Source organism: Leucoraja erinacea, chromosome 1 (assembly GCF_028641065.1).
Source record: "Leucoraja erinacea ecotype New England chromosome 1, Leri_hhj_1, whole genome shotgun sequence".
Taxonomy (NCBI): Eukaryota; Metazoa; Chordata; class Chondrichthyes; order Rajiformes; family Rajidae; genus Leucoraja; species Leucoraja erinaceus.
Window position 1 is genome coordinate 112,184,278 of NC_073377.1, and position 23,199 is coordinate 112,207,476.

The 23,199-nt window shown below is 45.0% G+C and overlaps 1 protein-coding gene across 2 annotated transcripts in view; it reads right to left on the reverse strand.

Moving 5' to 3' along the window:
• grid2 (glutamate receptor, ionotropic, delta 2) overlaps window positions 1-23,199 on the reverse strand; it is a 938,309-nt gene that overhangs the window by 168,908 nt on the left and 746,202 nt on the right. For both annotated transcript variants that reach the window (XM_055641544.1, XM_055641535.1), the window contains exons 9-10: window positions 17,785-17,886; window positions 13,020-13,217 (exon numbers count right to left, since the gene is read on the reverse strand). In XM_055641544.1, the coding sequence (XP_055497519.1) occupies window positions 13,020-13,217; window positions 17,785-17,886 (300 nt within the window). The remainder of the gene's footprint in view (window positions 1-13,019; window positions 13,218-17,784; window positions 17,887-23,199) is intronic.

Here is a 23,199-nt window from a genome sequence, read left to right on the forward strand (position 1 = left end):
ATAATTCTCTAACGGATCTGTTGTGCAAACCCTTAATAATCTTATATGTTACAAAAAGATCACCTCTCATCCTTCTAAACTCCAGAATATACGAGCCCAGACGCTCAGCTGTAATGACTGTTAGTCATTAAAATGTCCATGTATTTGACCGATGCAGCAAAAGGTCACAGTTTGTACTGGTGTTCTTTGTGTCAAGGTGACCCACCAATGCTGTAGATAGAATATAACTAGCATCAATGTATGTGTGAGTTGAAGTTTCAGATAATCCAAGTAACATTGTTTGTGGGTGAGATGTCAATAAGGTGACCCGATCAGTGAAAATGCTTTCACTTGTGGCCATGATGGCAATTAGTAGGTATGTTGCAAAGCCTACCTGAAGCGTCGCTGAAAATCTGTCCCAGCCCGTGTGCGTGATTTTGGCGCCGTTTAGAGGGGGCGGGTTTAAAACGCGATTTCCCCTAGGCTGTTCAAATCGAGGATGCTCAGCCTAGTTAATTATTAACGAAATTAAGCGCAACGTGAACGTTCTAAACAGGGGACCAGAAGCGCGTTCTTCTTAAGATCCCTTTACAAGTTTAAAGTTGCGAGGGGCCCATTATATCCCGCCAAATCTAGCGCAATGTGAACGTTCTAAACCAGCGTTCACAGGATCCCAGTATTTGCTGATTTAAATTGACTTTAATTTACAGCAATTGAACACTAAATTCCTTCCATTTGGCCTATAAATTAATGTAAATGAGATTTAAAGATCATGTTTTATTGTGAATTGTTTGTGAATATTATTTGGACACTTAGGCTATTTAAAAATGTTAATCATTTATTAAGAAATAGATAGATGTTTAGATCTAGTAATTGAAGTTTGAAATTAGCTACAATTGGGTAACTAACTAATTATATGCTTTAATTTCAGGTAATCCAAGTAAGATTGTTTTATATTTGTTTCAGAATGCTTCAATCTATGATAACTGAAAATTTCATTCAGTTCTCTTAATTTTTAAGAAAGTTATGGGCTTTTGACTGTCCACGATCACAGCTTTTTTGTTATGTCCATAGAAAATCAATAGGGAACAAGATGCTAATTTCCGAGTATGAAAATGGCCATAACATTTTAAATACTTGAGATATGAAAGTGAATTAGGTGTCAAATTAAACTTCTTTTTATGCTTTATCTGATGGGATAAATTGCAGACTTGATTTTTAAAATCTCAAAATGTTGTAACATTGCTGTTGTCTATAGCTGAATGTACCTAGGTTCAAACCTAACTTCCAGTGTTGCCTGTGTGGAGTTTGCATGTTCTCTCTGCCACTGCATAAGTATCCCTGGATGTTACATCCAGTACAAAGGTGTTGCTGGATCTGGAATGGCTTGAGTTAAGAGAAAATACTTCATTTTAGAATTACGAGTTTACAGATACAGCATGGAAACAGGCCTTGTGGCCGACCGAGTCCGTGCCAACCATCGATCACTCCGTACACTTATACTATCCTACACAGTAAGGATAAATTACTATTTTACCGAATCTAATTAACTTACAAACCAGCATGTCTTTTGAATGTGGGAGGAAACCAGAGCACCCAGAGAAAACCTATGTGGTCACAGGGAGAACGTACAAACTCCATACAGACAAGCACCCCTAGTCAGGATGGAACCCGGGTCCCTGGTGCTGTTCGGCATCAACTCTACCGCTGCACCACAATGCCGCCCTCTATCCCTTCTCTATCCCTACTGCTGCCAGTCATTCCGTTAGATTCCTGACCTCTAGAATTCAATTATGAAATCTTTTTTCCTTTCTCTCAATGATTTATAAGGATGTTGCCAGGATTGAAGGTTACAGATAGCACCTTCAGTCAGGATCAAACCCGGTTCCTTGGCGCTATAAAGCAGCAACTCTATCGCTGCGCCTCTGTGCAGAAAGGCTGGACCATTTATTCCCTGGAGCACAGTAGGCTGAGAGGTGACCTTATGGGGTACATATAATCAAGAAAGACATAGGCACAATCTTTTCCCCAGGGTAAGATTATCTACGTTTAGAGGGCATAGGTTTAAGTTGTGGGGGGGGGGGGAGATTTAGATGGGATCTGAGGCCAACTTTCTCACTCAGAGGGTGGTGCATACATGAAATGAGCTGTCAGAGGGTTTAGAAGTGTTGGGTACAATGACAACATTTAAAAGATACTTGGACAATTACATGGATTGGAAAAGTGCAGAGAAAAATCTACAGGCAAGTAGATTTTAGACTTTAAACTTTGGAGATATAATGCAGAAACAGGCCCTTTGCCTTGCCAACCAACGATGACTTCATTCACTGGCACTATTCTACATACTAGGGGCAATTTACAATTACAAAATGAGACACACAGGCAAGTCGGGTTAGCTGCGTTAAGTAACTTGGTCAGCATGGACACATTAATCCAAGGGGCCCTGTTTGCACGCTGTATAGTTCCATGACATTCTTTATTAACAAATATACCTGGACTTTTCAAGAACCTTATGCCTCATATACGCTTTATAGTTCTGCCAACCTCACAAATCTATAAAATGAACATCGTGGAGAGAGCACAACATTTCAGCTAGCTTATTAGAACACAGCAATAGATTTATTGCTAAATCTGCACTGTGGTGGAAGGTTATGATGAAATTGGCACAATTCCATCATTTCAGCATCATGTGTATTCAAGTCACATTATTAACAATTCCACTTTCTGTATCCGTGGAAGTTAAATTGGATTCATTGGACAATATGGAATTAAGAAAAAAAGCTAAGATCAATAATGATGACCTAAAACTACAACGTTAATAAAAAAAACACACATAATAGAAAAAGTAGCTTTTTATCAGGATGCATAACAGCATGGTTTAGGAACAGCTCCACCAAAGACTGCAAGAAATTGCTGAGAGTTGTGGATGCAGCTCAGACCATCACACAAACCGACCTCTCTTCCATTGACCCCTTACGCTGCCTCGACAAGGCCCCAATGAGTATTAAGTTAATTGATTTATTGAATTCTTTTCATTAATATATTTATATTTGTGTGTAAGGCCTGTTAAGCTGCTGCAAGTAAGAACTGCATTGTTCTGCTGTTGGTACATATAAGAGTCAGGGGAGAGGGAAATTGGAGGTATGAAAAGGTTCAAAGGTTCGTGTGGGCAGCATGGTGGCACAACAGTAGAGTTGCTGCCTTACAGCCCTTGCAGGGCCAGAGACCCGAGTTTGATTCCGACTATGGCCGTTGTCTGTACAGAGCTTGTACGTTCTTCCCATGAATGCGTGGATTTTCTCAGAGATCTTCGGTTTCCTCCCACACTCCAAAGACATACAGGCATGTAGATTAATAGGCTTGGTATATGTGTAAATTGTCCCTCGTGTGTGTAGGATAGTTTTAGTATGCAGGGATCGCTGGTCAATGCAGACTGAGTGGGCGGTAGGGCCTTTTTCCGCGCTGTATCTCTAAACTAAACAAAATAAATTAGAGCCGACACCAATGACCAAGGAACGGTGGGACCCACAACAGTTCATTGTTGGCTTTGAACGAGGTGATAATAAAGGTATAAATGAATATAAACAGTGTAATTAGCAGGGTGACTAGGGAAAGGGCGGGGCAGAGAGAGAGAGAATGGAAGGTTACTTGAAATTAGAGAAATCGATATTCATACCACTGTGTTGTACGCTTCCCCAGAGAAATATGCAGTGCTGTAATTGCTTATCTGCTCATGCTTCACCGGATATGCTTATATCAGGACTTACAGCAAGATGTATATCTGACGATGTTGTGCTGGAATCTTTGACAGTTTTTCTTCAAGGCAAAATCAATATCTATACATAACTAAAATGCTGATCATGTTATCTTCCGCTTTTGCAGTCATTCTATTTACACAAAAACGGTTTGCGATAGTGCTATGATTTTTCGCCAGTTCACTCACCGTTCTCCCATGCTGCGATTGCACAAAGTTTCATTCTGATCAGCTCAATGTCGTAAAAGTTAGCGAGGTATAAAAATCTTACGCTCGTGCTCAGATTAATCTTTTCTCCTGCCAGTTAGTGCCGCGCGGATTAGTCTCTTCCCCTGTCACTCCCCAGGACGGTCATCCCCTTCCTGTGCCATCGTGTCTTTACTGGAGCTGAGGATGGCTGGCGGGGGTTTCCAATCGGACTTTTGGAGGGACCCGATGCAGCCCCGTCCCGCCCCAAGCAGCAGCCCAGCCCCAAGCAGCAGCCCAGCCTCAAGCAGCAGCCCAGCCCCAAGCAGCAGCCCAGCCCCAAGCAGCAGCCCAGCCCCAAGCAGCAGCCCAGCCCCAAGCAGCAGCCCAGCCCCAAGCAGCAGCCCAGGGTTGCAAGACTGGCCCCAAGCACAGCCCAGCCCCAGCAGCAGGATACAAAGCAGCAGCCCAGCCCAGACCAGCCCCAAGGAGCAGTGGAGGCTCCAAGATCCCGCCCCAAGCAGCCCAGGGTCGAAGACTGGACACAGCCCAGACCAGCATGGGCTACCCAGCCCAGCCCAGACCAAAAGGAAAGTGGAGGCTCTGATCCCGGCGGAGGAGAATGACCAGCGACCAGCATCCGCTGCGAGTCCTCACCACACCGCCAATTCCAGCCATTACCCATCTGGTCCTCCTCGCTGGCTCCTCCCCTTCCTCCATGATGCCACCCATGGGTCTTCCCTGTCTTTTCTCCGAGCTCACTTCCTCCCCGCCCACACACACCCTCTCCCCCCACAACTCCCCCCCCCCTCACACTCCCCCCCCCCCCACCACAAGCCTCCCCTGCCCACACCCACTCGCCAACACACCCCCACACACACACACACACACCCACCCCCCACACTCACACTCACCCACACACACTCACCCACTCACACTCTCCCCCTCGCCCCCTCTCCCACTCACCCACCCACACCCCCCCACTCACCCCCCCACCCGCCCCCACACACCAACTCACCCACCCATCCCACCCCCCACCCACACCCCCCCCCCCCCACACAACCCTCTCCCCCCCCTCCTACACCTCCCCGTCCACACACACCCCTCCTCCCACCCCTCACCCCTGGCCACCCACCCCACTTCCCTACCTCCCTCCCCTCCTCTCCTCCCTTACATGAAGAGGAGGGGGAGTGCTTGGGGATGAGGGGAAATGCGCAGCGCCTGCAGAGTTAGGGGCTATGGGTGAGTGGTGGAATATTGCGTTGGGGAATGGGTTGCATTGGGGGAATGGGTGAGTGGTGGAATATTGTGTTGGGGAATGGGCTGCTTTGGGGGACCAGGCTTCCCGTGTGTCTGGGACCCTATGGGTCCCACTTAGTCTAGTAAATTAATAAAAATAAGACTGACAATGGCACTGGATTCAATCCTTCCTAAACTTACAAGATCCCCTGAAGAAGGTTCCCAACCCGAAAGATCTCCTGACCCATTCTCTCCACAGATGCTGCCTAACCAGCTGAGTACCTCCAAAATGCCAGTGTTTTCCTCAACACCCTGGTTTGGATACAAGTTGTTGCTTTTTCTTTGTTGCCGAACCTAACTGCACCATGGAAAATCTGCAAAGGACATACTGTAGGTGACACTCTTTCTCAGAGATACTATGTAATGAGAAATAAATGGTTGCCATGTCTTACGAATGAATAAAAAATATGTTCAGGCAGTCTTTTTTATTAATAAGAAGTCCCAAGGTGGGATTCAAACTCATAAACTGCTGGGATTACTTGTCCAAGATTCTGCATTACTTGCTCTGTAATACAATCATTATACATAATTGGCCCCAATCTAATAAAGCTGCTGCATCTCTATAGTTTTTCACCTTATAGTTTCCTTGGTAATCCTGTTAAATGTATTATCTAGAAAGGAGTTTATGTGGTTTTGAAATAATTTTGTTAACATTTATAAGTGCATGTTCGTAGGTTCTTAGAGCAGAATTAGGCCATTCAGCCCATTCAGCCCATCAGCCCCCGTCATTCAATCATGATCTATCTTTCCCTCTCAATCCCATTTTCCTGCCTTCTCACCATAACCCCTGACACCCGTACTAATGAAGAATCTATCAAACTCCTCAATAAGAATCTCTTATTTTTTGAGCCTGGAGTTAGAATCACGGGCTATAGTGCCCAAATGATCCAAGTGCCTTTTGTGGCCTTTTGCTGCACTGTTCAAATACATGAACATTTCAATGACTAGTAGTTGACGCCTGATGCCCTGAGAGAGGGCGGCCCCGTGTTGCAATGGTAGAGCTGCAACCTTACAGTGCCAGAGACCGGGTTTGATCCTGACTACGGGTGCTGTCTGTATGGAGTTAGTACATTCTCCCTGTGGCTGCGTGGGTTTTCTTCGGGTGCTCCGGTTTCCTCCCACGTCCCAAAGGCGTGCAGGTTTGTAGATTATGATGGAAGGAACTGCAGGTGTTGGTTTAAACCGAAGATGGATACAGATAGCTGGAGTAACTCAGTGGGTCAGGCAGCATCTCTGGAAAAAAGGAATAGATTACATTTTGCGTCAAGGTGAAGGAGGTCAGAGCAAAGGTCTTGACCCGAAATGTCACCTATTCCTTTTTCCAGAGATGCTGTCTGACCCGTTGAGTTACTCCAGCCGAGTGTGTCTATCTTAGGTTTGTAGATTAATTGGCTTTGATAAAATTGTAAATTGACCATAGTGTGGCGTTTTGGTGTCAGGACCCTTCTTCAGACTGAACACATTGCAGAAGGTGTCCAGAACAACAGAAGAACCACCCAGGAGAGTCACCGCCCATCATATCCTGCTGACAAGCTTATAATGCAGTGAAAGCGTAATTCCATGCTCAGCTTCTTTCAGCTGGAATAATGTTTAGGTTTAGGTTTAGGTTTAATATTGTCATGTGTACCGAGGAACAGTGAAAAGTTTTATTTTGCATGCTATTTTTGTTGTCTCTGTACTGTACACTGACAATGACAATTAAAATTGAATCTGAATCTGAATCTGAATCTATCCTAACAACTCAGATCTACCACACATAGATACAATCAGTTTACACTCAAGTTCAATAGATAGAGCAAAGGAGAAGATACAGAGTGAAGAATATAGTTCACAGCATTGTAGCACATCAGTTCCATAGACAAAATCCAATGGTGATAGGGGTGAATCGGACAGTACCCCAGCTTATGGAAGGACCATTCAGAAGGACACAAAGTGCTGTAGTAACATAACAGGTCAGGCAGCATCTCTGGAGAACATGGATAGATGACGGTTCAGGTCGGAAACCCTCCATCAGACTTATTGTGGAGGGGGGAAAGAAAGCTCGGAGGGGGAAGAGACAGGACAAAGTGTGGCAGGTAATAGGCGGGGGGGGGGGGGGGGGGGGGAAGGGGGAGGGGGTTCATAGGAGGATGGTTGGAACAAAGACCAGAGATAACGATGGACAAAATCTGACCGTCAGAAGCCTGATAATGGAGGGAAAGAAGTTGGTAATGAATCTGGTGGTGCATGCTTTCAAGTTCTAGTTCCTGTCTTGAATGTTCTTGTCTGGAATGATTCCCTTCACCCAGCGATACTCGGGCTATTGTTATTTGATCTCTGGGATTGCTGGCTCATAGACAGCGCTTCAGTGCATCGCAGGCAGTGACGCTGGATGTCCGATTGATTAATGAGGGTGTCAATGGGTCTGTAGACATAGATGTATAGCCTCATCTGAAATATTCAGATGAAGTTGTGCCTTTTTCCAAATTCATATTTCATGACTGTCTTAAGGAGTCCAAATGAATATAAAAAGTGTTTTTTAGCCAAAATAAACGGTGAATAATTAAAATATTTAAGTTGCCCCAGTGCAACTCTGAGTGACAACATAAAAAGTTTCTTCAAACCCGCTTTTACAGCAAAGCAGAACAATACTGCAAAAGGCATTGATAGCACCAAACGTGTTGAGTTCAGAGCTGGCAGGAGGGACTGGTAAATCAAGGGACATCTCATGAGATAATGGGCACAGGAGTAGAACCGAATAACCAGGCATAGATGTCCCCACCATCAAAAGGATTTATCGCAGGCGCTGCCTTCAATAGGAAGCTGATAGCAAAGACACACACTATGCAGACCATGCTCTCATTTCATTCCTATCATTGGGAAGAAGGCATAGAAGTCTGAAAACCCTGAACACCTGGTTCAAAAATAGTTTGCTCACTACAACCATCAACATCTTGAACATCATCTCAACCATGAACATTTAGGGTTTAAGAAGGAACTGCAGATGCTGGAAAATCGAAGGTAGACAAAAATGCTGGAGAAACTCAGCGGGTGAATCAGTATCTGTGGAGCGAAGGAAATAGGCAACGTTTTTGGTTGAAACCCTTCTTCAGACTGATGTGGGGGGGGGGGGGGGGGGGGGGGTGGGGACGGGAGGATGAAAGGAAGAGGTGGAGACAGTGAGCTGAGGGAGTGCTGAGAAGGGGATGATAAAGTAAGGACTACCTGAAATTAGAGAAGTCAATGTTCATACCGCAATGTTCATGTACAGCAGCTCTACGTCAGTGAGACCAAGCGTAGGCTTGGCGATCACTTCGTCAAACACCTCCACTCAGTTCGCAATGACCAACCTGATCTCCCGGTAGCTCAGCACTTCAACTCCCCCTCCCATTCCGAATCCCACCTTTCTGTCCTCGACCTCCTCCATGGCCAGGGTGAGGACCACCGTAAATTGGAGGAGCAGCACCTCATATTTCGCTTGGGCAGTTTGCATCGCAGCGGTATTAAAATTGACTTCTCTAATTTCAGGTAGTCCTTACTTTCTCTTGCTCTTCTCAGCTCTCCTTTAGCCATCTGGCTCCACCTCTTCCTTTCTTCCTCCCGCCACCCCCCCCTCACTTCAGTCTGAAGAAGATTTTCGACCCAAAATGTTGCCTATTTCCTTCGCTCCATAGATGCTGCCTCACCCGCTGAGTTTCCCCAGCATTTTTGTCTACCATGACTTTGGTTGCATAAGGACTATGGAGTTTGTGTACTCATATCAGTGTCAGTGAGTTATGTAGCACAGAAACAGGCCCTATGACCCAACCTGCCCATGCTGACCAAAATACCCCATCTGCGATAGTCCCACCTGCCTGAGTATGGCCAATATCCCTCTAAACCTTTCTGTTCATATTCCTGTCCAAATGTACTTTAGATGTTGTTATATTACTTGTCTTAACTACCTCCTCTGCTAAACTGTTCCATATACCCATGACCCCCTGTGTGAAAAAAGGCAGAGACCAGGCCTTTTAGCCACAATGTCTACTAAACTAATCCCATCTGACTACACATAGTCTATATTCCTTCATCCCCTTACTATTCATGTCTGACTAAATGCCTCTTTAACGTTGTTACTGTATCTGCTTTTTTCACCCACCCTGGCTGTGCATACCAGGCACTTGTTGCCTCTCCGTATAATACTTGCTTTGAAATTCTTCTTTTAACTTTACTTAAACTTTAACTTTTGACTTTTAACCTTAACTTCAACTTTGGGCCGGCACGTTGGTGCAGCGGTAGAGTTGCTGCCTTACAGCGGCAGAGATCCAGGTTCGATCCTGACTCCGGGTGCTGTCCGTACGGAGTTTGTATCTCTAAACAAAACTTTACTCTCTGACAAAGCAATGCCCTCTAGTATTTAACATTTTACCCACATAGAACTGTTAGAGTTCCTGCCATAACTGGATAAATGTCTATCATATCTCCCCTCATAGAAACATAGAAACATAGAAAATAGGTGCAGGAGTAGGCCATTCGGCACTTCGAGCCTGCACCGCTATTCAATATGATCATGGCTGATCATCCAATTCAGTATCCTGTACCTGCCTTCTCTCCATACCCCCTGATCCCTTTAGCCACAAGGGCCACTTCTAACTCCCTCTTAAATATAGCCAATAAACTGGCTTCAACTACCTTCTGTGGCAGAGAATTCCAGAGATTCACCACTCTCTGTGTGAAAAATGTATTTCTCATCTCGGCCCTAAAAGATTTCCCCTCTATCCTTAAACTGTGACCCCTTGTTCTGGACTTCCCCAACATCGGGAACAATCTTCCTGCATCTAGCCTGTCCAACCCCTTAAGAATTTCAAAGCTATATCCTCCAAAGCTACAGAGAAAACAATCCAAGTGTGTCCAATCTCTCTTTATAGTCAATATTCTATTATCCCGGCAACCTCCTGGTGATCTCTTCTGCACCTTCTCAAAAGTCTCCACATCCTTCCTGAAATGCTATGACCAGAACTGCATTTATACTGCAAATAATGCCTTATACAAATGTTATACATCTGCAACATGACTTGGGTGGGACTAGTGTAGCTAGAACATGTTGGCCAGTGTGGGCAAGTTAGGCTGAAGGGTCTGTTTCCACTCTGTATCATTCTATGACAATGACTCTTATCTCACTGGTTGGCATAGTGTTGTCAATTCATACTCAATTTCAAAAAATATTATTAATGTTTATAAAATATAGTCCCTAAATAATGCCTTTCATAGCTGCAGCAGAAAATTTAATACATAGATTCAAAAAAGTATTATAATATTGTGTTATATTGAAGCTAATTATTGTATCACTCTTCGCCACTCTAATAAAGGATCTCAACCAGAAACATTGCCCATCTCCCATTATCCATTGTCAGATTCTGCCTGATTCCTTGAGTTCCTCCAGTACTTTGTGTTTTTACACAATCTCCATCTCCATCTACGGGGACAGTGTGGAGAGAGTGTCCAGCTTTACGTTTCTGGGCACTCACATCTCAGAGGACCTCACATGGTCCACCAACTGTGCTGGTCAAGAAGGCACAGCAATGACTGCTCTTCCTGAGAACATTAAAAAAGACTGATCTGCCCCAACAGCTGCTGACAACCTTCTACCGCTGCACCACAGAGAGCATATTAACGTATGGCATCTCTGTGTGGTATCTCAGCTGCACGGAGGCGGAGAGGAGAGCTCTTCAGCGCGTCATCCACAGAGCGCAGAAGATTATTGGGACACAGCTACCAGCCTTGGAGGGCATCTACCACACACGGTGCCTCAGGAAGGCCGTCAGCATCCATAAAGACTCCTCACACCCTTGTAATGAACTGTTCGAACTACTTCCCTCCGGCAGACGTTACAATGCCTTCTGCGCCCGAACCTCCAGACTCAGGAACAGCTTCATTCCCAGAGCTATAGCGGCTCTGAACCGATCCTGCTGAGTGCCCCCCACCCCCCCTGGACTGTCTCTCTCGGATGGTCACGTCGCACAGACACATCTGCACTTTAGTCTGTTTGAACTGTTTTGACTATTTTACTGTTGTAATGTTCTTTTTACAAACCATGTTCTCGGGGTATCTAAATCTAAATTTTATTAGTTATTTAAGTTATGACATCGGATGGAAGCTGCATACCAAATCTCGTTGCGCTTATGTGCAATGACAATAAAAGATATTACAGGTGCACAACCTTTTATCCGACAGCCTTGGGACCAGACACTTTTCGTAATTTGGAATTTGTCGGTCTTCGGAATGGAAATTTTTAGCGTAGATTTTAATGGCTGGCTCGGTGGTAGAGTGCTCGGCTCATATCCGCAAGGTCGCTAGTTTGCGCCTTGATCCCGGCAGTTCCTCGGTCACGAGTTTGAGTCTTCAATGTAGTTTTTTCTTGCAGAATAAATGTTTGTATGAAATGCAGTGTGTTGAATGAATTCCTGAATTTGTAAATGTGACCGCAGTATTGAATCACCTCTCGTACTCATGTCACCCTAACGGGGCTACATGCCCTAAGGCGGCCTAAGGCGACATTTTCACACTCTTATATCCGTGTGCAGCAGAGGCGCCAAACGTGAGCTTTGGTGTGCAGACGACATCCTGGAAAAAATGTCTGGTTTCTTCCAGGTAGGCGATATACCCTCCACTTCTCTTTTATGAAGGTGATTTAGTTCCCCTTTCTTCCAGGACCGACCCGAGGTTCCGCTGTCAACTCTGCGGGCCGCCCTTGGTGAACGCTCACTCAACTTTGTCTTGGGATTCCTACTCTCCCATGCAATGTACCCTCACCTTCTCTTTTATGAATGGGGATTTAGTTCCCCTTTCGTCGAGGACCGACCGGAGGTTCCGCTGTCACCTCTGCGGGCCGCCCTTGGTGAATGTCCTGTCTCCCTGTCCCTGGGATAGCAGGGGGCGATCAAACAGCACAATACCCCTCTCCCCCTCCAACTCCAGAGGAATCCACTCCCCGATCGGCCGCTACGGCGACGTGGCAGTTCGCCCACAGCCCGAGCTGCGCGACCCCAAGAACAAGACGCACCTTACGCACCATCAGCAGCTGCCCCTCTGGAGTTGGAGCAGGGCTGGACTGGAGTTGCTGATCTGGGATCTCCGTGCTTGCAGTGGGCCTGGGGGTCGGTGTTCCGATGAGGGGGCACAGCTCGGGCTGTGGGCGAACTGCCACTTGTCGCCGTAGCGGCCCATCGGGGAGCGACTTCTGGTGGACCCGATGTCTCCCGCTAGTTTGCAGTTTTCCTCTGGAGTTGGAACGGGGCTGGGCTGCTGCTGGCTGTGGGTCTCTGGGATCTCCGTGCTTGCAGTGGGCCTGGGGGTCGGTGTCCCGTTGGTCCTGACGTCTCCGGTGACTGGCATTGCCGACGTGAAGACAGTGCAAAGCCCCCACGCCGGTGCAATGGGTGGGGAGCTGGAGAGGGGAGGGAAGGGGGTCACACACATGGCCGGGAAGCAGAGGGGTGTAGGTGGGGTGAAACTGAAGGGAGCGACAATCTGCTGCTCCCTGCCCGCTGAGTTAAAAAGTTCCCACGCAAGACTCACGATACACTGTAGGGAGGAGGGATTAATGATTTCTTATATATTCAATACTCTGTGAAGGCCAATGTGCTGAAAAGCTTCTTGATCACCCTGTCTACCTGTGACGCCACTTCAAGAAACTATGTACTTGTACTTCTTGAACCCTCTGCTCTACAACACTTACCAGAGGTCTACCATTCACTGTGATGTTCCTGCCTGGTTTGACTTCGGAAAATGCTACACCTCCACAAACATTGTGCATTAAACTCTAGCGTGATACCAAACTAACCTTGAAGGCGAGTTCACCGATCAGCCCATTCCAGTTTCCGTCAGGCTGCTGACTGCCGAACTTTTGATCAGGGGCCACGTAGATTTCATATTTGAAACCAAGGTAACTTGACAAGGCATCCAGGACATCGATTGAAAAACCATAATATTTCTTTGTTCTTCCAAGAATGTTTTCGGATACCATAACAAAAGGTTCCTCCTGCAAAATGAGAGGGAATTCAGGGTCAAGTTGAGCATAACATTCATAGGAACTTATAGAGTTTTATAAAATCATCAACTTATGGAGGTTTATAAGACGTATAGGGAAGTTGGATGAACACAGTCTTTTTCCTTGGGTGGGAGAGTTTAAAAGTGAAGGTCTGGAATAGGTATAAAGTGAAGGGGGAAAAATGTATAAGGGGTCCTGAGAGGCAGGATTTTCACACGGAAGCTGATGGTGGGTATATGGAACAATATGCCAGTGGAAGTGGTAGAGATGAGTCCAGCTGTAACATTTGGACAGGCTCATTATAAGAAAGGTTGAGAGGGATATGAGCCAAATGCAAAACAATGGGACTAGTTGAGGAGTACACCTTTGTTAGGGTAGATGGAAAAGACACAAAGTGCTGGAATAACTCACTGGGTCAGGAAGCCACTCTGGAGAACATGAGAATCAGTGTGAAGAAGGGTCCCGACCCGCAATGTCACCTATCCATGTTCTCCACAGATGCCGCCTGACCTGCTGAGTTACCCCAGCACTTTGTGTCTTTATTTGTAAACCAGCATCTGCAGTTCCTTGTTCATTTGTAAACCAGCATCTGCAGTTCCTTGTTCATTAGATACGTTGGGCCATAATTGGGGCGGCGCAGTGGTGCAGCAGTAGAGTTGCTGCTTCACAATGCCAGAGATCCAGGTTCGATCCTAACTATGGATGCTGACTGTACGGAGTTTGTACATTTCCCTGTGACTGTGACATACCAAAGAGATACAGTTTTGTAAGTTAATTGGCTTCTGTAAATTGTAAATTGTCCCTAGTGTGTAGAATAGTGCTAATGCATGGGAGTTTGCATGTTGGCGTGGACTCAGTGGACCGAAGGGTCTGTTTCCACACTGTACTTCTAAAGTCTAAAGTAAAGTAAAGTCATAAGGACTGTTTCTGTTCTACATTATTCTGTGATTTTATGACTGTAACTCTTACCCATGATTGTCACGAATACTTCTGCAGTGTTCAGACATTCCAGTGGAATATTCCCCATCAATTTGAAGGACTGAATCAATGTTCCACAGTGCATCTCACCAATGCATTATAGCGATACCAATGCATTATAGTGCATCTCACGAATGCATTATAGTGATATCAATGCATTATAGTGAATCTCACCAATGCATTATAGTGATATCAATGCATTATAATGATACTGCCACACGAGTCAGAGAAATAAGTAGCATTCAAAATGTAGGGCCAGGGTCTGATGATGTACTTGATGATTCTAAAAGTAGAGACAAAGGCTTAAAGTGAGTGGGAAGAGATTTTAAAGGGTCTTCAGGTGCAACTTTTTTATTCAGATGGCAGTCCACATCTGGAATGAGTTGTCAGAGGAAGCTATGGAAGTGGGTGCAATTACAACTTTTGAAAGACATTTGGACAAATCAAATGTGTGGGATGGAACTGCAGATGCTGGTTTACACCGAGGATAGAGACCAAATGCTGGAATATCTTTTTCCAGAGATGCTGCCTGACCCGCTGAGTGAAAGGCCTGTCCCACTTGGGTGTAATTTGCGTGTAATTTACGTGATATAATAAAAATTGGTTGGCATGTCGTGACGCGCGCATGGCATGCATGACGCTCGCATGGCGCGTGGTGAGGCTTGATGGCATATGCAGTGGCGCGCGGTAGCGCGCGGTGCCCCAGGATTTTGGGATGCTCAAAATCCTTGCGCGCCACTTGCGTGACGTGCAAATGACGCCCAAGTGGGACAGGCCCTTTACTTCAGCATAGTGTGTCTATCTGTGGCCAAATATATGCAGAGATAAAAAAGACAAAGGGCTGGAGAAACTCAATGGGTTAGGCAGCAACCTCTGGAGAACATGAATACGTGACATTTCAGGTCTAGACCCTTCTTCAGACTGATTGTAGGGGGAAGGTGAGAAAGTTGGAAAAAAAGGTGTGGGCGGGACAATGTCCTGCAAGTGGTAGGTGGATACAGTGAAGGGGGTGGAGGGGGTTGATAGGTGGATGGTTGGATAAAGGATAGAGATGAAAGGATAACAGGCTGTGAGATGAGGAGATCAGAAGGGAAATGTAAGGATAAGAGGTGAAACAGATAAAAGGGCTTAGAGAGATATGGACCAAGTACAGGAAAATGGAACTAGCCCAGAATGCTAACTTTACTGGCATGGGCTACTTGGGCCAAAGAGCTTGTGGCCGTGCTGTATAGCTCTAGGATTTTATTACTCAAACATAAAAAGGCTTTTGTTTTAGTGACTCAATTCACAACTTCAGAACATTGCAAAGTGCTTTACAGCTTTACAGAGGTACCTCTTAAGTGCTGATTAATTCAGTATTAATAGAACAATAATCCACACAAAAAACATATTATTCCAGTCACGACAAATGGAAGGCATAATGTACCAACACTTTTGATGATGGACTGCGAGTTATAATGCACTAGCAATGTCTATAATAGAAAGTTTTTAATGAACTAGTTTTTCTTTTTTTGGATAAAGTATGCCTTTACACCTGCTTGTTCTACGATAATAGTCTGAATGCATTGACATTTCCAATATATGGAGAATGTTTGAATGCATAAAAAGTCTTAATCCCGCTTAATTTTAATGATGGATAGGGAAGATATATTGAAATAACAGGGAAGATATATTGAAATAACGTGCCCTGGTATAAACTGCAAGCTAGTATTATGTTGCATGCAAAAATTAAATACAAAATACTTCTCACAATATAAACATAGGCACAAGGAACTACAGCTGCAGGTTTACAAAAAGTGAAACGTGTTGGAATCACCTGGCATGCAGGCTACATTTCTGGAGAACATGGATAGGTGACGTTTCAGGTCAGACTGAAGAAGAGGCCCGATTCAAAACTTCACCTATCCAAGTTCTCAGAGATGCTGCCTGACCCGCTGAGCTACTCCAGCTCTTTCTATATCACTATAAAATGAACTAGTTTACTAATTTTGTACATAGTTTCCTAAGTTACAGTGGTAACTACCTAGTAAGGTATTTAATAGCCACTAAAACACTTCAGGGCAGCCTGACATTGTGAAAAGTGCAATAGAAATGCATTGCTTTCTTCATTTGCAAACCATTCAATGCAACATGAAAGCACCAACCTGACAGAAAGCACTTCCTAACAAAGTTTGTCTTGGTTCTTGGTTTCTTGGTCCTCCAAAATATCCCAAATGGAATTTAAACTGGAGGTGGTGAAGGGAGGGCTTAAGCCAGAAAGTGTTATTGGGAAGAAAGGGCTACTTTAAATTTAGTTGCATCTGGTTGGGTAACTATAGTTGGGTGGAGATTATTCCATGCTTTAATTGTGCGCAGGAAGAACAAATTGCTGTACACATCTGTCTTTGTAACTGGGATCACAAACTGGATCGAATGCCCTCGTCTGCTCCTGATTGGTTTGGGTTTGGTGTAGGTCTTGTAGTCTATGTCGAGCTGACCATTTAACATTTTGTCCATCCTGAAAGACCATGTTCATCAATACCAAACGTTGTAAGGATACAATGAAACCACCAACATTCAGCTGCTGGCTCATAGTGCCAGTATGCCAGGATTGTTTCTGACCTCGGGTGCTACCTGTGTGGAGTTTGCATGTTCCCCTGTGACTACATGGGATTCCTCTCACAACCCAAAGACATGCGTGTTTGTTGGTTAATTGTCCTACATACATTTCACCTAATGTGCAGGGAGTGGATAAGAAATTGTGAATGGGTGATCGATAGTCAGTGTGGACTCGATGGGCCAAAGGATCTGTCTCAACGCTCTGAAGATAGTTTCCTGTCTGCATAAAGATCTCGACTCGAATCGTCAGCTATTCCTTTTCTCTAGAAATGCTGCCCATCCCACTGAGCTACTCCAGCTATTTGTGTCTATTAAAGGTGGTGTGGCTGCTTCGTCAATATACGATACAATAGAAGTTTATCTTGGGAGGGAAATTGATTTGCCAGCAGTCATAAAACACAGAATACATGAAACATTAAATTAAAGTGACGAGTGGAAAGGATTGGGGATTGGGGATGTGCAAAGGGGGGGGGGGGGGGGGGGGGGGGGGGGGGGGGGGGGGGGGGGGGAAGGGGAGTCAGTCTACCCTACGACAGAAGGGATGAGTTGTACAGTTTGATAGCCACTGGGAAGAAAGATATCCTGTAGTATTCTGTACAACATCTTGGTGGAACCAGTCTGCAATATCTGTAATTTTCAGACTCCACTAACAGCTAAAAGACTCAACATATAAATAGTTCAAGTGTGCAACTTGCAAAATATGCCATTACCTCTTTGCATACCCATTAAATGCACTTGTGAAGACATTACAATGACAAATCAAACCTCATTTGCAAATGTTTACTTCTGCTGACAACCTGGGTTGATTAATTTCCTTAACTTCCCTAATAGCTCTTGAATTGATTAAACATTAGTTGTGGGAGCATACCACACATGATCTCACCAACAAGGTCAAATGCAAATCCAGCTAAATCCACAGCCAGTAAACCGTTAGCACTTCCTGAAGCAAGTTTGATGGAGAGAAGGAGTAAGATGTTCTTACCGGTAGCGTTACAACACGGAGCATCACACCCCGCATATTGTTTTCCAGCTTTTTATCCATCAGTGATCCATTCAACCCGGAGTCCGGGCTCCAAGTGCCAAGCTATGAAAAGGAAACGTAAGAGAGTGTGAGCTTATTCAGTTTTAGTTTAGTTCTGTTCAGTGATACAGTGTGTCAGCAGGCAGCCCACCAAGTCCATGCCGACCAGTCATCCCCGTACATTAGCACTACCTTACAAACTAGGGGCAATTTACAATTTTTGCCGAAGCCAATTAACCTACAAACTTTACGTCTTTGGAGTGTGGGGGAAAAGCGGAACATCCGGAGAAAACCCACGTGTATGTGAGGAAAACGTACAAACTCCATACAGACAGCACCCGCAGTCAGGGTCAAACCCAGGTCTCTGGCGCTGTAAAGCAGCAACTCTACCGCTGCGCCACTGCGCTGCCCTTTATTATTGCCACATACACCAGGAACCAGGATCCAGCTAAAAACTTTGCATGTGTGCCATCAAATCAGATGACACCATGACAGATCAGATGACAAGTCAAATGCTTCCAATAAACCATACACAAGTACAATAGGAATAGCAAAGAGAAGAGTGAATTGTCAAGGTTGTGTTATTGTCATATGTACTGTAATGGGACAATTAAATTCATAACGAAAGGTTGGGCATACATGAATCTGGTGCTTCTCCCCATCACGCTATACATACGCTGTATTCCATGTCACTTCTTATATGTGCTGACCTTGGATGCTATCCGTGTGGAGTTTCCACCTTCTCCCTGAGATCACATAGGTTTCCTTTGGTTTCCCCTCACATCCCAAAGACATGCAGTGATGCTAAACTGCTGGAATAACTCAGTGGGTCCGGCAGCAGCATCTCTGGAGAACATGGAAATCAATACAAACCTCCAGCGCCTTGTGTCACCTTTTTCTAAACCAGCATCTGTAATTCCCACGTGGGAACAAACTGGAGATGCTGGTTTACACCGTATTTCCTATGCTGACTTCGCCTTGGCTTACACGATCTCCCGGTTGCCAAACATTTTAACTCCCCTTCCCATTCCGATACTGACGTTGTAGGAAGGAACTGCAGATGCTGGTTTAAACCGAAGATAGACACAAAATGCTGGGGTAACTCAGTGGGAAAGGCAGCATCTTTGGAGAGAAGAAATAGGTGACATTTCGTATCTGAAGAAAGGTCTCGACCCGAAGCGTCACCCATTCCTTCTATGCAGCGACGCTGCCCGAGTTACCCTAGCATTTTGAGTCTATCTTCCCATACTGACAATTGTGTCCTGGGCCTCCTCCACTGTCAGAGTAAGGCCACATACAAATTGGAGGAACAGCTCATCATATTTTACTTGGGCAGCTTACAACCCAGGGGTATGAATATTGATTTCAAGTAACCATTGCATTCCCTCTCTCTCAACCCCTCCCTCACCTTAGTCATCCTGCTAGTTCCACTGTTTGCATCAACTTATCTGTTCGTTATCACCTCTTCCACAGCCAACAATGAACCATTGTGGGCTCCACCTTGGTCATCGGTGGCGGCTCTGATTTGTTTGTACCTTTACATACCTCTAGTTTCCCTCTCCCGTGACCCTCAGTCTGAGGAAGGTTCTCGACCCAAAACGTCACCCATTCCTTTTCTCCAAAGATGCTGCCTGACCTGCTGAGTTACTCTAATATTTTGTGTCTATCAGCAATTCCTTGCTTTTAGCAAGGTTGGAAGGGTAATTGGGTCACTGTAAATTACCTCCATTGTATAGATGAATGGGGGAAATTGATGACACCATAGAAAGAGTAAAATTTGATGATAGAAACATAAACAATAGGTACAGGAGTAGGCAGGCCATTAGGCCCTCTGAGCCAGCACTGGCATTCACTGTAATCATGGCTGATCACCCACAATCAGTACCTCGTTCCTGCTTTCTCCCCATATCCCTTGATTCCATTAGCCCTAAGAGCTAGTGTTAGCCCTAAGATTAGTGTAGGATTAGTGTAAATGGGTTATTGATGGTTAGCATGGCCTCTGTGGGCCAAAGGGCCTGTTTCTATGCTGTATCATATATTAATACTTGCACATTTAGCATGTACACCAGAGGATGAAAGTCAGGATTTAATTGTCCTATGAAGTGTGGCTTTCTTTGATCAAGGATTGAGGGCTGATTATCCTGTGAGAAGATCTACTGAATATTCTATGAGTGTTAACTATCAAGCTGCACAACTCTTTCAGCCATGCTTCTTTCCTGGAATAAAGATTGTTAATTGTGAACAGTGTTTCTGAATATTACATTTCTGTCACAACCACAGGGGAACCTTTAAGCACTTTGTAATGTTTAAATTGTTATTAAATTTGAAATTGAACACATATTCATTTTAAAACAGTGCCTTTGTCTAAAGTGCTTTAGGTTTAACATACATTTGTAATTAAATAACTTCAGCTCAGGTTTTTTCTTGTCACATAAGTTGTATGTGCGAACAATTTTGCAATAATGGACATTTTAATTTCATTTCCAAAACTATCCATAATTACACATCTGGGAAAAGCAAGGACTACTTTCAAAGCAACGTTAATGAGGCCAGCAGTGCTTCTGTGAATGCACTTGCACTTCTACATCCAAAAGCTGTGGGTACAAGACCTGCTCAAGGAGCTAGTCAAGGGCGTTTTATTGTCATATGTCCCAAACAGAACATTGAAATTCTTACTTGCAGCAACTCTACCACTGCGTCACTCAGCCGCCCAATCCCTAGAGTTCGTCACTGTAGTTCATTACCTTCAGTAAAGGTTCAACAGGTGGTTCTTTTATCAACTAGGTCAGCAGGTAATCTAATTAGGAGATGCCTCAGTAGTTGGTAAGACACATATCACAACCTAAATATGAACTTCCGTAAGGTTAATAATATGGGGAGAGCTTCGAAAAAATACAAAACAGTCCATTATTATCTATCTACCGTATTTCTATTACATACTATCTATTTTCTAATAAACAGAAATTATCTTTGTTCACAACCACAAAAAAACTAGTAAAGATGAGTTATAAGCAGGCAAAAGTTTAAGGTGAGAGGAAGTAGTTTTAAAGTAGACCTAAAGGGTAAGTTCATTTTACACTTGGGGTGGCGCAGTGGCGCAGCAGTAGAGTTTCTGCCTTACAACACCAGAGACATGGGTTCGATTCTGACTGCAGGTGCTGTCTTTATGGCGTTTGTACATTCTCCCTGTGACCATGTGGGTTTTCACCGGGTGCTCGGGTTTCCTCCCAACCACACTGCAAAGATGTACAGGGTTGTAGGTTAATTGGCTTCTGTAAATTGTCAATTGTCCCCTAGTGTGTAGGATAGTGTTGGTGCGTAGGGTGATCGCTGGTCGGCTCAGACTCGGCCAGCAAAAGGGCCTATTTCCACACAGTGTCTCTAAAGTCTGAAGTAAAGTCTGAAGTCTACACAGAGAATGTTGATATCTGGAATGTGCATTCAAGACGAGGTGGTAGAATCACATACAAGCTCTGTACTTAAGATGCATTGAGGGAGACAGAGAAATAGAAGGTCGCATTTGTCCTGCAGACTAATGGAATTATGCAGACAGGCATAAAAGGCCAACATGGACGTGATGGACTGAAGGGCTTGTTGCTGTGCTGTACAGCTCCATGACTCTCACTGAAAAAGCCTACATGTCTTCAGCTATCAATTTATTACAGTTCGGACCATGGTTCCAATTGGCCTGCAAACAATCCTCCACAACCCCCTCACCTCAGTGCACACTCATTTCTTCCACCATTCTGCCTATTTCACACATCCCCTCCCCTCCAACCAGCCCCATCTTTATCATCTATTTTAGGAGATGAGGAACCACTTTTTCACACAGAGAGTTGTGAGTGTGGAATTCTCTGCCTCAGAGGGCGGTGGAGGCCAGTTCTCTCGATACGTTCAAGAGAGAGTTAGATAGGGCTCTTAAAGATAGCGGAGTCAGGCGATAGGGGGAGAAGGCAGGAACAGGGTACTGATTGTGGATGGTCAGCCATGATCACATTGAATGGCAGTGCTGGCTCGAAGGGAAGAATGGCCTACTCCTGCACCTATTGTCTATTTTGTGTCCTTTCCATCACTAGCCTCTGTCCACCTACCTATCTGATAGTCAACGTCCCACCCCAGCTGCATCCTCCTGTCTTTTGCCAGAATTTATCCTGCCCCCACCGCACTTCCAGCTTTCTCTCCCCTACTGCAATCAGTCTGATGAACGGTCCAGACCTGAAACGTAATTTTTCCATGGCCTCCGGAGATACTGCCTGACCAGCTGAGTGACTCCAACATTTTGTGTTCTCTGCCATAGTTTTATATGTGTACATAAAATACGAAGTAAGTAAATAAAATCCTGTGTCATATAGAGTGATAGAGTCACAGTCATACAGCGAGGAAACAGGCCCTTCATTACAAGCAGCCCACACCGACCAATATCTACACTAGTTCCACCTGTCTGCGTTTGGCCCATGTCCCTCTAAACCTATCGTATCCATGTACCTGTCTAAATGTTTATTAAATGTTATGATATTACCTCTCAGGGTTCCTATTAAACGTTACCCCTTAGGTTCCTATTAAATTTCCCTCCCCCCCCCCACACCTTAAACCTATGTCCTCTGGTTCTCGATTCCCCTACTCTGGCCATGAGACTCTGTGCGTCAACCTGATTTATTCCTCTCATGATTTTGTACACTATAAGATCACCCCTCATCCTCCTGCGCTCTAAGGAATAAAGTCCTAGCATGCTAAGCTACTCCCTAGAGCTCAAGTCCTCGATTCCTGGCAACGTCCTTGTAAATCTTCTCTGCACTCTTTGCAACTTGACAACATCATTCCTATAACAAAGTGCCCAGAACTGAACACAATACTCTAAATGTGGCCTCACCAATGTCTTATATAACTGGGATACTCCTTGCGGGCGGTGGACCGGGACACTCCCGGCGAGCAGGGCTGAGACACACCAGGACAATGGAGGAGGACTTGCGTCACAGTAAGGAGTGGGTCGTTGAAGCGATGAGGTTGGGTCGGATCGGACACCCCGAGGTCGAGTTGGAGCCCTCACGGATGTGGGTTGGGTCGTGTCGGAACCTCGAGGTGGTGCCGAGGACGGGGTTGGAGTCTCGAGGTCCGGCTGAGGTGGACAGGCTGCGTCGCGAAGAACAAAGGGGGACCCGGCGTGGGGGACGAAGAAGGGACGAGTACCTTTTGGAACTTTGCCGGTGCCTTTGTGGCGACTCTCTTGTATAATTTGTGCAAAATCAAAGAATTTCACTGCACCAGTTAGGTACATGACAATAAACTGCACCAGTTAGGTACGTGACAATAAACTGCACCAGTTAGGTACGTGACAATAAACTGCACCAGTTAGGTACGTGACAATAAACTGCACCA